Source organism: Sminthopsis crassicaudata, chromosome 1, assembly GCF_048593235.1.
Source record: "Sminthopsis crassicaudata isolate SCR6 chromosome 1, ASM4859323v1, whole genome shotgun sequence".
Lineage (NCBI taxonomy): Eukaryota > Metazoa > Chordata > Mammalia > Dasyuromorphia > Dasyuridae > Sminthopsis > Sminthopsis crassicaudata.
The window spans coordinates 384,226,808-384,242,197 of NC_133617.1; the positions used below are offsets into that span (position 1 = coordinate 384,226,808).

The 15,390-nt window shown below is 32.0% G+C and overlaps 1 protein-coding gene across 8 annotated transcripts in view; it reads left to right on the forward strand.

Moving 5' to 3' along the window:
- Window positions 1–15,390, forward strand: part of ZNF532 (zinc finger protein 532) — a 115,284-nt gene that overhangs the window by 57,996 nt on the left and 41,898 nt on the right. For all 8 annotated transcript variants that reach the window (XM_074279457.1, XM_074279455.1, XM_074279456.1 and 5 more), the window contains one exon: window positions 11,226–11,407. In XM_074279457.1, the coding sequence (XP_074135558.1) occupies window positions 11,226–11,407 (182 nt within the window). The remainder of the gene's footprint in view (window positions 1–11,225; window positions 11,408–15,390) is intronic.

Sequence of the window (15,390 nt, forward strand, 5' to 3'; positions counted from 1 at the left end):
CCTGCTGGGGATTGCAAGCCTTTTTTTTTAGGGGAGGGGGATGTAGTTTAACCAGTATGAATTGGGTTTTTAGTCAAATAAATTTCCCAATGGACAATCCTTTATTCATTTCATGTTACTTCTCTTCATAAGTCTGCATGATCAAAGAATGAAATTAGTCTTTAAAAATATTTGAGTACTCATGTATTATTTTTAAAGTTATTTTGCAAAATGTAATAAACTCAAGATAGATTCCCTCCCACAAAAAAAGAAATTCTGCTTTTTTAGGATCTTCAGCTTATATTGAAGTTTTTTCCCCCCCTCCTTTCCCAAAGGAAACTAATTAGGAGGGGTTCCAACCATATTTCAGATGTTTTGAGTGTATCATGGTAATTCAGTCTTTATATTTTGACAACATTTTTGTAGTTTTTATATCCTGTTGTAAGTAACAGTGAGCCCTTAAAGAAGAGTAGGATAGTTTGGTGAATCAAAATGAAGAGAATAATACAGTGATATCCTAGGATATTCTAGTGATAATGCTTGGTGTCCTTTCAGTCAGATAAACTTCCTATGCTGTCACCACTTCATCAAAAGGGCAGAATTTCTTTTCATCTTAAAAGAATGCTTAAATGTATTTACTGAAATTTTATTCTCTTTGGTTTTCAGTTAGTGTATTTCTTCTAGTTCGTACAAACCTGTAACATACATCTTGCTCCTTATTACCTCTCATTTCTTTGTGAACTTGTTCACAAATTGGCTCTCGGGGAATGGACTTGAGAAGGCACCAAAAAAACCCCCAACCTTTTCTCTTAATTTTAAGCCCATTTACACTAAAAAACATAAATTTCCCCAGTTAAACCATTTAAAAAATGTATCAAATTCATGTTAAGTACCTACTTTAGTTTAGTAGAAGGAACAGAAAGACAAAATTGGGAAAATATAATATGTACACAGATAAGGATATATAAGTAAATTTGTGAGCAAGTTCATTAGGAACTAGAAGGGGTGTGAGAGAAGGTATAGGAATGAATCTGTGAAGGCTTCATCAGAAGGTGATATGTTGAAAGAAGATAAGGATTCAAAGTGGTAATAAGGAGCAAGATGTACGCTACAGATTTGTGTGAACCAGATGAAATGTTAAAGTTGAGAAGAAAAGGTCATTGGTTTTAGCAAGTAAGAGATCATTGAATAAAATTAATTTAAAAGCCAGATTATACAGTGTTGTGAAACAGACATACATAGTTTATAAGGCAATAGAGGCATCCAGTATAGGTGACTAGAAATTTGGCAATGAAAGGGAGGAGGGATCAAGGGTGATAGTAAATTTCAGAATGAAGGAAAGATTTTTCAGAGATAGAGGAGAGTAAACTATGTGGGCTCCCCCCCTACATTTCTCTGTTTTAAAAAAAGAACTTTTATTTTTCCCAATCAACAAGCATTTTTTTCTTTTCTCCCCCAAGTGAAAAAAAAAGAGAAAACAAAATTCCTTTAAACAAGCATTCATAGTCAAAAAAAATAAATTTCCACAGTGATTATGTCAAAAATGTATGTTCTGTCCTGAATCTGTCACCTCTGTATAAGGTGATACATACATAGCTTGCTTCCTTTTTTTTTTTTTTTTTGGTTCCTTTGGATTGGTTATCTCATTGATTGAAGTTTTTAACCATTTCAGAATTGGACACTTTTACAATATTGCTGTTTTATAGATTGTCCTCCTCTTTGTGGTCATTTCACTATTCATTAGTTCATAGGAGACTTTCCAGGTTTTTTTTTTTAAACCATCTTTTTTATTGGCTCTTACCATTGGCTCTATTACATTCTGATATCATATACCATAATTTGTTGTCATCCTTCAGTTGATGGGCACCCCTTAATTTTCCAGATTAAAAAAAATACTATACAAAGAACTATTATAATTTATTTTTGTACGTACATTTACATTTCTTTTTTCTTTGAGTCTTGGAGGCATAGGAGTGGATCATATTTTCAGGCAGTAAATCAGGAATGTCTAAATAGAAAGATATATACAATGTGGAGTTGGGAGAATTATCAATTATCAAAAGAAAAGGAATTGAGGACATATATAGAAGAGTTAGCCTTGACCAAGTGAAATATTTTGTTTACCATTATTTTCTAGGTCTGCTTTTCAGAAAATTGATGAGAAGTTTATATAGATTTGATTAGTTTCTAATTCTCCCTTCCATTTTCAGATGTTATTTCCAGGTTAGTGTTGTTAAATGACTATATTTGTGAGTAATGTGTAAATCAATAGAACTGCTTTAATATTAGGCATATTTAAACTTCAAACGGACTATCTAATCAGATAACTTTCTAGTTGTACAAAAAATTTCCAGTTTTATTTTTATAGTAAGGGAAATGTGACCCAAAATATGGAATCTTTTCTAGAAATTTTTCAAAATATCGTTACTAAAGTAGTTTCCAGGTCTTAGAATTTGTTGCATTATTAATATTTTTTAGTGTAGTTGGTAAATGAAAATGTTAATATACACATTATGGAACAGCTAACAAATGTGTTTTATGTACTGACTGTGCTGAGGTTAATCTTTTGTGTGAGGTTTCTGACTTAATCAAAGGATTATCACCTGAAAATGTTTGATGAGGTTGATTTTATGGTATGAAAGTATTTTTGTTATTGTTTTTGAAGAGAATGTCCAATCCTGTGATTTCATTGCTTCAGTGAGTTCCTATCGAGAAAATTCCCTCTACCAGTGCAGATGAATAACTGTTTTGCACTGTTTATAGTCTTAAAAAGTTGCTTGGAACAATAAGTTGGCTGACTTGCCTAAGATTGTACAGCCAGTCTATAGTAGAAGTTGATATTGAATAATTGTCTTCTTGAGTGTAAGATAGTTAATTCTCATAAAGAAGTCTCTATCATGGCTCTCCTTTCATAAAGCATACATATCTACACAATGTGTATATACATATGTATATACATAACACACAGGCACATATTCCAGTACTTTGAAAGTTGAATATATTCATTGGTGAAATTTGTTACCATAGATTGCCTCAGTTCTTCATGCTTTATTTAGTAGATCATCTTCATAAGTTGCTGTGGCCAAAAAAAGTAATAACAATAATTATGGGATAGCTAGGCTAGTGCTCAGAGAACAAAGTACAGTCTACTGTTGCTGAGCTGATATTCAAAGCCAATGTTATAGGAAACTGTTTTTCACTATCATAGGATATGAGAACCCAGGATAAATATAAGTCATTGGAATAAGATTTTATATATATTTCTGTGTTTTATGTATAAATTCTCATTTAGACACATATAATATTCATTGCCAAATAACAAATATTTTTTGAGCATTTATTATGTGAGAGCTGCAGTCCTAGACACCATAGACTTTAGCAATAACAAGTAGAGATATTTCTAGCCCTCATGGAACTTGCGGTCAGCTTGGAGAAATAAGGCATTAAGTGCAATAATTAGAGAGCCATGGGATACTATAGGAACTCAGAGGGAAAGATAAAAGATTGGATTGGTTTTGAAAAAGGACTAAAAAAATGAAACAGAACATTTCAAATTATCATGACTTTATGGATAATAAAAGTTGGACTTAAGGCTGAAATGTTGGCATTGAAACCAATGTTAAGCACTCAGTAGATTGGCCTATCCAGTAATAACTCTAGCATCTTGGCAGCAGATAAACTAAGGCATGTGGATGCAACCTTTTGTTCATGTTTTTTCAAAGCAGTTTTGCCAGAGTGGAGGGGGAGAAGTCTTAGTTAGAAGATTCATGATTGGCTTTCTGTGAGTTGGTTCTCAAGCTCCTTCATCTTTGACACAGATGGCAAAACAAAACAAAACAAACCCAAATGTTTTTGAGCCAGACATCATGGGTGGTTTGGAAACACTTTCTCATATAGAATCAGCCAACAGGTACTCAACTAAATTATGCACATTAATTATGAATAATGTTCGCCTTACCTGGGCTGAAATCCAGTTGTTCTCTTACTACAGAGAAAGGTGTACTTAAGTTGCTGTGACTTCATTGGAAAGTTCTTCAATTTCTTATGGGAGAGCTCAGCTTCCTAAAATTTGTTTTCTTCCTAATTTTTGCTATGCTTTTAAAAATTGTGAGGTGTTTTTTAAAGAATAAATGAGTAGAATGAGTTTTTAGATTTGCACCTGTCTTTTTATAGAAAAGAAGTATTTATATAAATGTATTTTGTTGGGTTTATTAATTGCAAAACAATTCTAGGGAGTTGAGGTCAGCTTTAATAATAAATGTTCATATGCATTGGCATGTCATTACTTAATCTCTTTAGTAAAAGTGTAGTTAGATATACTATAGATTAATGCAAACAGATTCATTCTCTTAAGACCTGTTGTTATTCCATTTTCTAATTATGTGTTTGAATCTTCAAAATATTGTGTTTAAGGTTTGTAGGCTCACTCTGTTTTCCTGGCCCATAGCAAGATCAATCTATTTAGTCATAGCAGAAGATGAATTCTTTATTGTAATACAGAAATTAAGGAATTTAAAAAGTTTAAAGGAGATCCAAAGATGTTCTGACTTATTTAAAGTCACAAAATCAATTAGTTTAAGACCTGTTCTTCATTTATAATTCAGTACTTTTTTTATTAGACCCCATGGTACTTCACCACCCTGAGAATTAATAGATTGTCTATATTTGTGATTTCTGACCTAAATCTCCAATTTACTACATTGATGGCTACTGTACTTATTAACATTATCTGACATATTAAAATATTTACTCCAATACATGTGATAAATTATAATAGTGAATGATAATTTCAGGCTGATTGCTTTTTGTTTTAAAAATTCTTTTGATTAAAAGCTCATAATGAGAATAGCAGCTTGCACTTAAATAAAATAGAAAAATAAATTTTAGAGTAAAAAAGGCCAACAAAGTTACAGCTTTCAAAGTTGCTGATAATCAGTGGAAATTAGCTGATATTTAAGAAAGTTTCTTTAGACTTGCAACTAAATTGAGCATAAGTAAAAGATTTTCCATTCAATGCATTGATTAAGGTATATTTGCACAGAGAATTCCTGGTCTCTTCTAAGTCTAAAATTCTATGGCTCTGACGTTTAAAGAAGCATGAATTTAGGGTTTTATATATATATACATATATATATATATATATATGGTTATACCTATACATAGTATAGGTAGGAAGAGTGTAGGAGGGAAGCTGAGTTGTACCAGGGCTGTGACTTTTGGCAAGACAAATCCCTCATTTTGGAGTTTAGTTTCTTCATCTGTAAATGAGAAGGCTGTACTAGATTATGAGGGCTTTGAATCTTTTTTAGGTTTGATATTCAGTGGCTTCTGAGTTGAACATTTAGAGGGAATTTGCTGACCAAAGTGCAGGCTGATATGCATAGACAAGAAAAAAATAGGTCCTGCATTTTTTGTGCTCTGAAACTCTAAGAGAGTGTGACTACTAACCAGATTCATAAACAGCCATGGGTTATCTTGTTCAGTTTTTTTTTTTTTTTTTTTTTTTTTTTTTAATCAGACCCCCTAGTAAGATTAATTCTTAGAGGAAACAGGAGGAAGCAAAACTAAGCAGACACATTGAGATCAAAACATCTAGTGAGGGTGACTTAATTTTTAACAGTAACCAACCTTTTTGTCTTTTTTTTTCCCCCCCTGAGGCTGGGGTTAAGTGACTTGCCCAGCTAAGAAGTGTTAAATGTCTGAGACCAGATTTGAACTTGGGTCCTCCTGAATTCAAGGCTGGGTTTTTTCAGGTTTTATCTTTCTTTTCTTTTCTTTTCTTTCTTTCTTTCTTTCTTTCTTTCTTTCTTTCTTTCTTTCTTTCTTTCTTTCTTTCTTTCTTTCTTTCTTTCTTTCTTTCTTTCTTTCTTTTTTTTTTTTTTTTTAAGTAACCAACCTTTTTGGAAAGCTCCAAGTTCTTACTCTTAACTATTATTTTAAAAAATGGTAAATTTGGGAAAGTTCTAGCACTTAGAACTGAAGGAAATTTCAACACTTTCTGATGATGGCTGCTTTCTTGAGAATTGATGTGAAATATATATACTTTTTATCAAAGTAGATGTCTTGAACCTTTTCATCCTAAAGCAGTTTTTCATATCTCTCCTTTATTTGATGTTTCTTTCATCAAATAAATAAATTTTATCTTTTCTTCTTAAAGCCTCAGGATGAGGGGCTTTAAGTGAAATATTCTTTACTAAAAATGTTTATGAGAATAATTGTAACATGACTGAAATGGATAATATGTAGAATAGGAAAGCTAATGACAGAAACTTTCTATTTTTATTTTATCAGGGTAGGTTAACTACAAAAGGTAAGTCTTAATTTTTGCTTTGCTGCTTAAAACACAAGCAATCTCTTGACTAGGCAAGGAATTCTGGAGATAAGGAACATTTCTAAGAAATACTGTATACTTTCCAAAGTATGGAAGAAGTTAAAAATATAGTTCCCCTAGAGTTGTATATGGTGGACTTAATATGCAATTATCACTTGGGCTTTGTGTCTTGTGAATTAGAAACACAATAGACCAAAGAAATGTCATTTCATTTTCTGTCTCCATCTTTTCTGCTCCCTAACTTTTACTCCTTTGTAGTCCCATAATGACAGTACATAGTTGTCATCAAACTGAAAGGGTGAAGTTAGGGTAGTTTGGAGATAAAAAAAGACACTGTCTATCTTTAATCTTTGTGAAAAATAATCACAAACTAGACATTGAATTTTCAATAACAATTTTTTTTCTATTTTCCCCCCCAAAGCTAGTAGAGTTTCACTTCTTCAGAGTTTCACTCTTTTATGGGTAGCCAAATTATGGCCCACACTAAGAGTGGAAGTGGGAATTTGTAAGTGTGGGATTGTTAGTACTGTAAATTATTTTATTTAATCATTTCAGAGATAATTCATATGGTTGCTCTATGGCTGTTTCTATGGCATAACATTTAGATTTTCTTTTGTAGTGCGGCAAAGAAAGATGCTTTGGAAGGAATATGAAAAAAATCCATATGTTTCTATTATTGGAATAAGAAGTTTTATTTTTGCCATTTTCTTATGTTATCAAAGAATACTCCAGCTTCTCCACTTTTATATTGCTACATATTAATGCATAGATGGCAAAAGATAAATTGTGGCATTGGTTCTGAAGCTCAATAAATGTGGTAAGATCATTTTACCGAGTTCTGCTTAGGCTTTTGCTCTTAATTGAGCCTGTGACAAAATATCAAAATCTAAAAGCATTTCTCTTAGCCATAGAATTTTCTTTTAAAACTTATGATTGCCTTTGAAATTATGTATATTTAAAATTTAAACATTTAATACACATAAGGAGAATGCAATGAAATGCTTTGTGTTTTCATTTTGAAATTAGAAATAAAGGAAATAAGAATAGAATATAAATTTGTTAAAAAGCAGGTATAACATGTTAGATTACCTGGCTAGTTGGGATACAGAACCAATTTACTAAAAATATGAGCCATCATATTAAACTATCAGAAGCTATGTGACCTTTGCATCCCCTAATTAAAGTTCTGATTCATGCTAACATAGTCAACTTTGAACATATGTTATGGGAAGATCAATTTTGGAATTCTCAACAGAGAGAAATATGTGCCCCATTTACTTGCATATTTCTTCCACCATAACAGGAAAGTATTTTGTTGCTAAAGCATGATTGGGAGTGGGGAGTGGAGAGGAGGTCAGAGGTATAGAATTATTGTCCTGTACCTCAGATGAAGAAGCCTAGCAGCCATAGTATATCGTGTCCCCTTGATTAACTGCGCAGATGTAGATACCAGAAGTTCCTCGTGCAGCCACGAGGTTGAATAAATGCAATGAGAATGCTGCTGCTGCCACTCTCAATGGCAATAATAACTAGCATTTATGTACTGTTTTAAGATTTGCAGGACTCAATTTGTCCAAAAGATAATGAGTCATTTACACAGATAATCAAAATGATAAAAAATAAATATGATTATTCTAGAGTTTTTCATGAAGAATCATGGGTACTTAGCAGAGCTAATCAAAATTTTATAAGTTTTAGAAAAATATATAAACTTTGGAAATCCCTACCAAAACACATGTGCCATGAATTCAGAATTTTATCAGGCACGTCAGTAAAATAGGTTCCCTCAATGCTGTTAAGAAAATATACCACCATTTTTAAAAAATGTTATGTCAATAAGAGATTTTAAGAGTGACAATTCACCTTAACTCTTGAGATCAGCAACTTTTAACTTTTTTTTGTCATGGATGCCTTTGACATGAAACTTATGGCCCCTTCTCAGGATAATGTTTTTGTTTTTGTTTTGTTTTTGTTTTTCTTTAATTCATGAAATAGAGTGTTACAAAGGCAGTGAAATGCATTGAAATATAATTATCAAAAATATATATTTGTAAGTTCATAGGTCCCATGGTTAATTCTTGATCTAGATCTGAACTCTGTAATCCTTAGTCTTATTCAGGCCATTATGGATTTAGGACAACTGTTGTGATAAAGGCAGCTTTGAGGGTACAGAGATGTAGTGTAGGGAGTAAAGGAGAAAATCTAAATCATTTTCCTCAGAATAGTGGTGAGAAAAAAAAGGAAAGTTATATATTGAGAAGAAATATGTAAATAAATAAGTCTATATGTAGGATATTTAAAATATGTCACAAGATGTCCTAGATGTAAGGATAATCAAATCAATTTGTTTAGAGTTTGGATATTAATGTCATATTTCTGTTGAGGAAGAAAGGGGATATAAATCTGTTAGAAAAAAAAAGGAGAAAATAAGAGTTCAAAGGAGCTGGGGGTGAAGGGCATATGAGCCAATCTTTCTTTCTTTCTTAAGTCAGCTTTTCACTAGTTACTTTTGCTCCCTTATTCAGTACCTTATAAGTAGACTATGATTGTGGTTAGAACACTTTTCCTACCTGTTTCTGCCATATGTTCTTGTTGGCATCTGAATGACCTTGATAAACACAAAATGAGCATGCAGAAGGTAAAAACATTTTCTGCATTTTTATACAGTACTCTGTTTAAAGATTCTTAATATTTTAGAAAGAAAAGTGCATTTTAAAAAATTGATATCAAAAGAATCATTTTGGCACTAGCTAATAACATTCATTATTAAAAACAACAAAACCTTCCTATTGACCAACAAGCCTATAATTTTATATGTTACTCAGATTTGCAAGAGGGGATACCGTTAACATAACTCCTTTATTAGCTTAAATAAAATCGTGCTTTGATTCTAGAAATTGGCATGTGAAAATGTTGAAAGTCTCAACCCATGACAATTCAAGAAACTCTTAGTATATTTCTAAAATTGTCCTTCAGTACCAGTCATTGGATAATCTACAATGAAGGCAGAAGATTTTATTTCAAAGAAACACAAGGTTATTTTAATTGTGAAATTATAGACAGGATTCTGATGAATTAATTTGTTTGTATATTTATTAGTTTTATAGAAAACTGTCATCTTTTTGGTGGGCTTATATCTTATGAAAACTATCTGGAACATTTTTGCTTTGTGATAGGAAACATTATACAGTAATAAAACTTGGGAATGCTAAATTATAGTAAGTTTTTTGTCACTGTGTGACTTTGAGCAAATTGCTCATCTTTAAAAGGAGAGGACTGAATTAAATTGATTTCTCAGATCTTCATAATCTCTGTCTTTCTTTGATGATAATTAATATTTAATGAATTTCAAGTATTTTTTAAAAAAAGTTTAAAGCCAAGAAAGAAAAAAAAATATTAAGGCCAAAAGGAAAGGGATTGGACCTATAATTTTATTATATAGGATGCTCCCTCTAACAATGCAGGTCTCCAACACAAATTGTAGTTTAGAATGTTTAGAGATTAAATTGCCTTGCCCAGATTCACACAGACAATTAGAACTTGAACTTAAGTTTTCTTAGCTTTGAAAGTGGCTCTCTAACCACCAAACTGTGCGGCCTTTTTCCTAGAGAAATCAATATAAAATTCATTTGCATGTTATTTTTAGTTTTTAAAATTTTGTGACTATTTTAAATTGAAATTTTGAATAGTAGACTTGATTAAAAGCCAAAAGTCGATTAATGATGGAAAATATTGTTATTTTTCACTTCCACATTCTTAGAATAAAATGACTAGAAAAATCCATGAGGCCTAGATTAAAGGGAACTCATTTGCCAAGTCACAAAGCTTTAGCTTCTTATATAAAAGGCAGTATTCGATAGTGGTTAGAGTGCTGGACTTAGTATCAGGAAAACCCATGTTCACTTCTTTTCTCACGTTTGCTAGCTAGGGCCAAGTCACTTAAAGCAAATCATTAACTTCTCTGAGTCTTTCTTTCCTCATCTGTCAGGTGAGGGGAGACCACATGACCTCTGAGGTTCTTTCCAGCTCTAAATCTATCGTCCTATATACAAAATATTTCTTATCTTTTAGTGAGGGAGAATAGCTAAGTTCTGGATTCATATACTTTAGTTTTAAATAGGCTTTAAAATTAAAGACAGACTCGTACAGACTCATATTTTCTTTATATATGAACAGTCTTGTAATTTAAAACTTTTCCATAGAATTTTAGCTTATTTTATTATTTAACATCTGTCCTTGATATGAGCAATCTTAAATCACATATAAAGGGAAAGAAAAGGGACTCTATCATTAAAGACCAGTTAAGGTGCAGAAAAAAAATTAGCTAATTAGTGTGGATGTTCTTTTTCATTCCTGTATTTTGAATTTAATGTTACTGAAATGACAGAAATCAGAGAATGGATTAGCCTAAAAGTTTTTTTTTTAGTATTTTAAAGAAAAAAAGTTGGTTGGGATTGTGATTACTGCTAAGGTACAAGTCTACATTAAAAAATCAAACATGATTTATAATTGTATAAGCATAAGTAAAACTTAGTCTCTAACTTTTAATTGTAGGTAAAATGCTTTTTCCTCTTTGTTACAAGACAAAATTAAGTACAAACTGATGCATTTAGGTGCATTAAGCAAATGCCACAAAATAACAAAATTAAAAATATATATGTAAATCTAGTAGTATTCTTTAGCTCCCACTTTTGTTTTGGGTTTAATACATTGTATGTTTTTACATTTAATAAGTTAGGGAGTGGCATGTTTAATTTTTAATTCTTTAGTTTAAATTTTTCCTTGGGCTTAGTCTCAGCAATGATAATATTTAAAATGAGAGATAGATTTTCTTTTTTGAGGTTTAATAAGTTCTTTGCAGATTAGAAAATACATAGTGGGACCAAACTTTTTTTTTCCCCTTTGGTTTATTTAGAAGACATGCAATATCTGCCAGATGCTGCTTCCTAACCAGTGCAGTTTTGCATCACACCAGAGAATCCATCAGCACAAATCTCCATATACGTGCCCTGAGTGTGGGGCAATCTGCAGATCGGTCCACTTCCAGACCCATGTCACCAAGAACTGTCTGCACTATACCCGGAGAGTTGGTTTTCGGTCAGTATATCATTTGCTTGTGTGCAAGTAATATTTATTTGTTTGTTATTAGATCTCATTTTGAGTAGTCTATGCACACAGTGCCTTGTATATAGTAGGTGCTTATAAAGACTGGTTGAATTGAATTAAGTTGAATTATCACAGTTTTCATTTGTATACAGTGATACCTCAATTAACGAATCCTCTGGGAACAAGGTTTCTTAAAACAAGGTTTTAAGCTTTCTGTAGAATAATAATGATAAAAGGAGAAAAAAAACCCTACATACTGAGCAGCCCTGATGTGCACCTTAGGGCTCAGTGGCAGTGTTCTTGCTAAATGGGGCATTATGTACAGCTGTGCAAAAACAAACTAAAGTAAACTTCAGTACACAGCTTCTGTATGGAGTACTGCCAAAGGCAAACAGGGCTGATGCTAGGCAATATTGCTAAGTTGGTGAAGCGTTTCTTAAGTGTCTTTCCTTTACTCTTCATTTTCTACATTTATATAGACTCTTTTACTTCACTTAAATCATATGGTATCTTCTTTCATTGTAAAAGTTGTGGTGCTTGTACTATCACCACCAGTTTCTTAAAGATTGGAGCCATAGAGCCCATCCTACTGGACAGATTCCCTCTGGATCTCTCCCTGTCCTATTATCCTTCTTTGAATACAGTGCAACTTATCTCTCCAAACCCTTATCCTTAACTCCTTTCTGTGTTCCACAATGCCCAGATATGCAGTTTGTCTTCTGATGCATTTAATTACCATTTGATATTAACAAATGAATACCTTTATTTTTTGGCATATGCTATTTAGAATCTGCCTCTGGCTATGACTCTTCTGAGAACTAAGCATATTATAGAATACATCCTTCTTGTTAATAGAGGTATTACTGTATTTTATAACAAATATAAAATAACTATTGTGTATGTGTGGTATTCTGATATTTAAAGTATTATACTCAAAGATGGTTTTATTATAAGCTTTGTTACTTAAATGCAGTAAAATTAAGTTGTATCAATGATGAGATAATTTTGTGGGAGCTCAGTTTTGCCTTTGGTTGAACTCTGACTCTATTGTAGCCTTTTGCCTTTCCATATATGAAACTATGAGGTCTGCTCCACATTTATGTTGTAGTTCTTATTTTGCTACAACCTTACCTTCTACAAAAGCCTGATGTGTTATTTTATTTCATTATCTTGTGGAAAGAGCCCTGGACGAGAAATCGGGAGATCTGGGTTTTTTAGTTCTGGCTTTGCCATCAACTTGGACAAGTCATATAATTAAATTGTGCATGATGCCATAGATAGGGTGGTAATACCTTAATTCCACCACAGTATTACTAGAATACAAATGAAATAATTGTTATGAGTATCATTGGGTTGTTATAAAGATTTAAATTTAAGGTAGCTTAATTATTATGTTAAATGTATTAGCAAAAGATTCATATAAAAATAGAACACCACTCCCATTGATAGTTGTAATATATTGTTAATGGCTACTATGATATTTAATATTTCTTAATAGAAATCAGCTTTAAACATTTTCCCGTAGATTTTAACAGATACTAAATTTTGCTGTTGGTATATATTCTTTAAATATGAACTCAAATATCACTATGTCTAAAGCATGCTGGAAGTAGAAAATGTTGAAATGAATTCAGAAGGAAAAGTAGAATTAAATATTTTTAATTATTCCTAATTCTTTGTCTAATTCTCAAAATTCTCCCTATTAGTAGAAAGAAAGAATTAGTTTATAAATCCTGTCCTTGTCTCTTTCACAAAAATGTAACTCTATTTACTATTTACAAGTTACTTGAAAAAAGACCATTATTTTGCCTTATAATTTTTAGTAAAAGTCTTTTTAAATTGCCAATTTTTGTCATGTTCTGAAGGCTATGGACCTATAAGGAAATTCATGTCTTTTCTACAATATAGTTTGTAGATCAAGTATGCATGATAAATTTTGAGATTTAATCTGCATTATTAACATTTCTTCATCATTCTCTTAAGCCTAAACAATCAAACATAAAAAAGAAAGAAAACCCTTATTTGTAGTGTTTTCTGATTTCCAAGTTGTAAATGCTCACATTGAAAACTTAATAATTGATCCTTGTAGAAGCCCATCTGAACCAGCTCTAGCACTTCACTGTTCATACATTGTGCTTTTTTATAAAAGAAAAAAAAATACTCCTCTTTAATCATAGGATTTTCAATTTTTATTCTACCATATCTAAATTTCTTGCATAAATATTTCTTGAAATACTTTTCTGTTACTAAGGCATAAATATACTTTTCCCTATGATCACATCTTCAACTCCCAACCCAAGCAGTGCAATTTTTAATATTGCTTGTATGATGGTGGTTAATGGTAACTAGTCTTTGACCATGATAAAGACTGTTTCCTCCCAGTTCTCTCATTCCATAGTGTATCTGCTAATATTAAGAGATCCTCTGCATCACTTGCTTTGATCAGCTAGGTCAGCTTGCAGTTCCCACCTACTTGTTACACTGGATGTGCTTCTAGTGGCTTTTTCTTTACACAGAAATTTTATTCAGTGGAATGACTGTTCCTTTGTGCTCTTTAAACATATGCCCTCTTTTTGCCCTCATGAAACCTAACATAATGCACCTTGAGATTCATGAAGTGATTCATAGATAGAAGAAAATTTGGTGAGCAACTGGATCTTCCTCTGACTGAGATCTGTGTCCTGTTTTCCTCTCTTAATTCAGATTATCCCCTTGTCTTTGTAGCCTCAGAAACCCAAAGTTTCCTTTTCTTTCATATATATTTGCAAATTTTAACATGGTCATCTCAATAACAATACAGCACCTTTCCCTAAGTCCTTATTTATGACTTTGCTTTCTTGTGTCACTACTGTTAGGGTTTGCTTATCCATGTGCTTCATGTAATTTAGATTCTAAGGCCCCTAAAATATTCCAAAGAAATAATGATTTTGGTATTAAAGATTATTTATTTCCAGATTTTCTTTTGTTAAGGACTAATCCTTCCCCCAACCTCATGTCAGAGAATTGTTCTTCCCCTATAGATTCCTGTTTGTCCAACATTGGACTCCCCTTTGTTTTCTAAAGATTGCTTTTTTATTTATAGATGGGAGTATCTTTTCTTTACATTTGAGTAGAAAATTATTCTGTCTCATTAGAGCTCCCTTTATTTTTGTATTTTACCTGACTTCACACTACTTCCATTTACCTCTTCATTGGTCATCATTCTGCAAGTATATTATTTGTATATTGTCTCCTGGCACGGCTACCAAGCATGTCTAAAGAATAGTCACATATACATCTCTATGTAAGGTTTTAAAAGTGCTTTACTTATTATAATTGCATGTAATAGAATGTAGAAGCATTATTACCTCCATTTTACAAGTGAAGAAACTAATGTTCTGAGTAAATATTTCATGTAGGTTAGTAGACATCTGCAAAGAGATTTGAACCTGGGTCCCATGATTCCAGGTCCAGCACTAGGTTACATTGCCTCTCAACTTTGCAAGTTTTCCCTTTGTCATCTACTTCCTTGTTTTAAATCACTACCTTTCCCATAGTTTAATGTATTAATTGGATAGTAATAGAGATTTTCCACAAGACTGATCATGTAAATACACTTATTTCAAGATTCAGGAAAACTCAAAGCAAAAATGTGAAAAACATTCTTTCTTACACTTTTGTGTTTTTTCTTAAAGAGAGAAATACTGTGGGGGAAAAAAGTATTTGTTTTATGCATTGAGTGAGCCCCCAGAATGAATATGACTTTGACCAAGATCCCTTTTCTAGTGATTCCTGACATTTTTCTTTTGAGAATTTGTGTACAGTAAGCATGACTTCAGGAAAAAGAACTTGGCCCCCCAACAAAGTATTTCATTATACTATGATGCAAATCATTGTATTACTTAAAACTCATGATTAATAGTGGGATTGGCTTAATCTTAGAAATAATTACCTTAGAATTCATAACATTATAAAATCTTAAGAGTTGGAAGAGA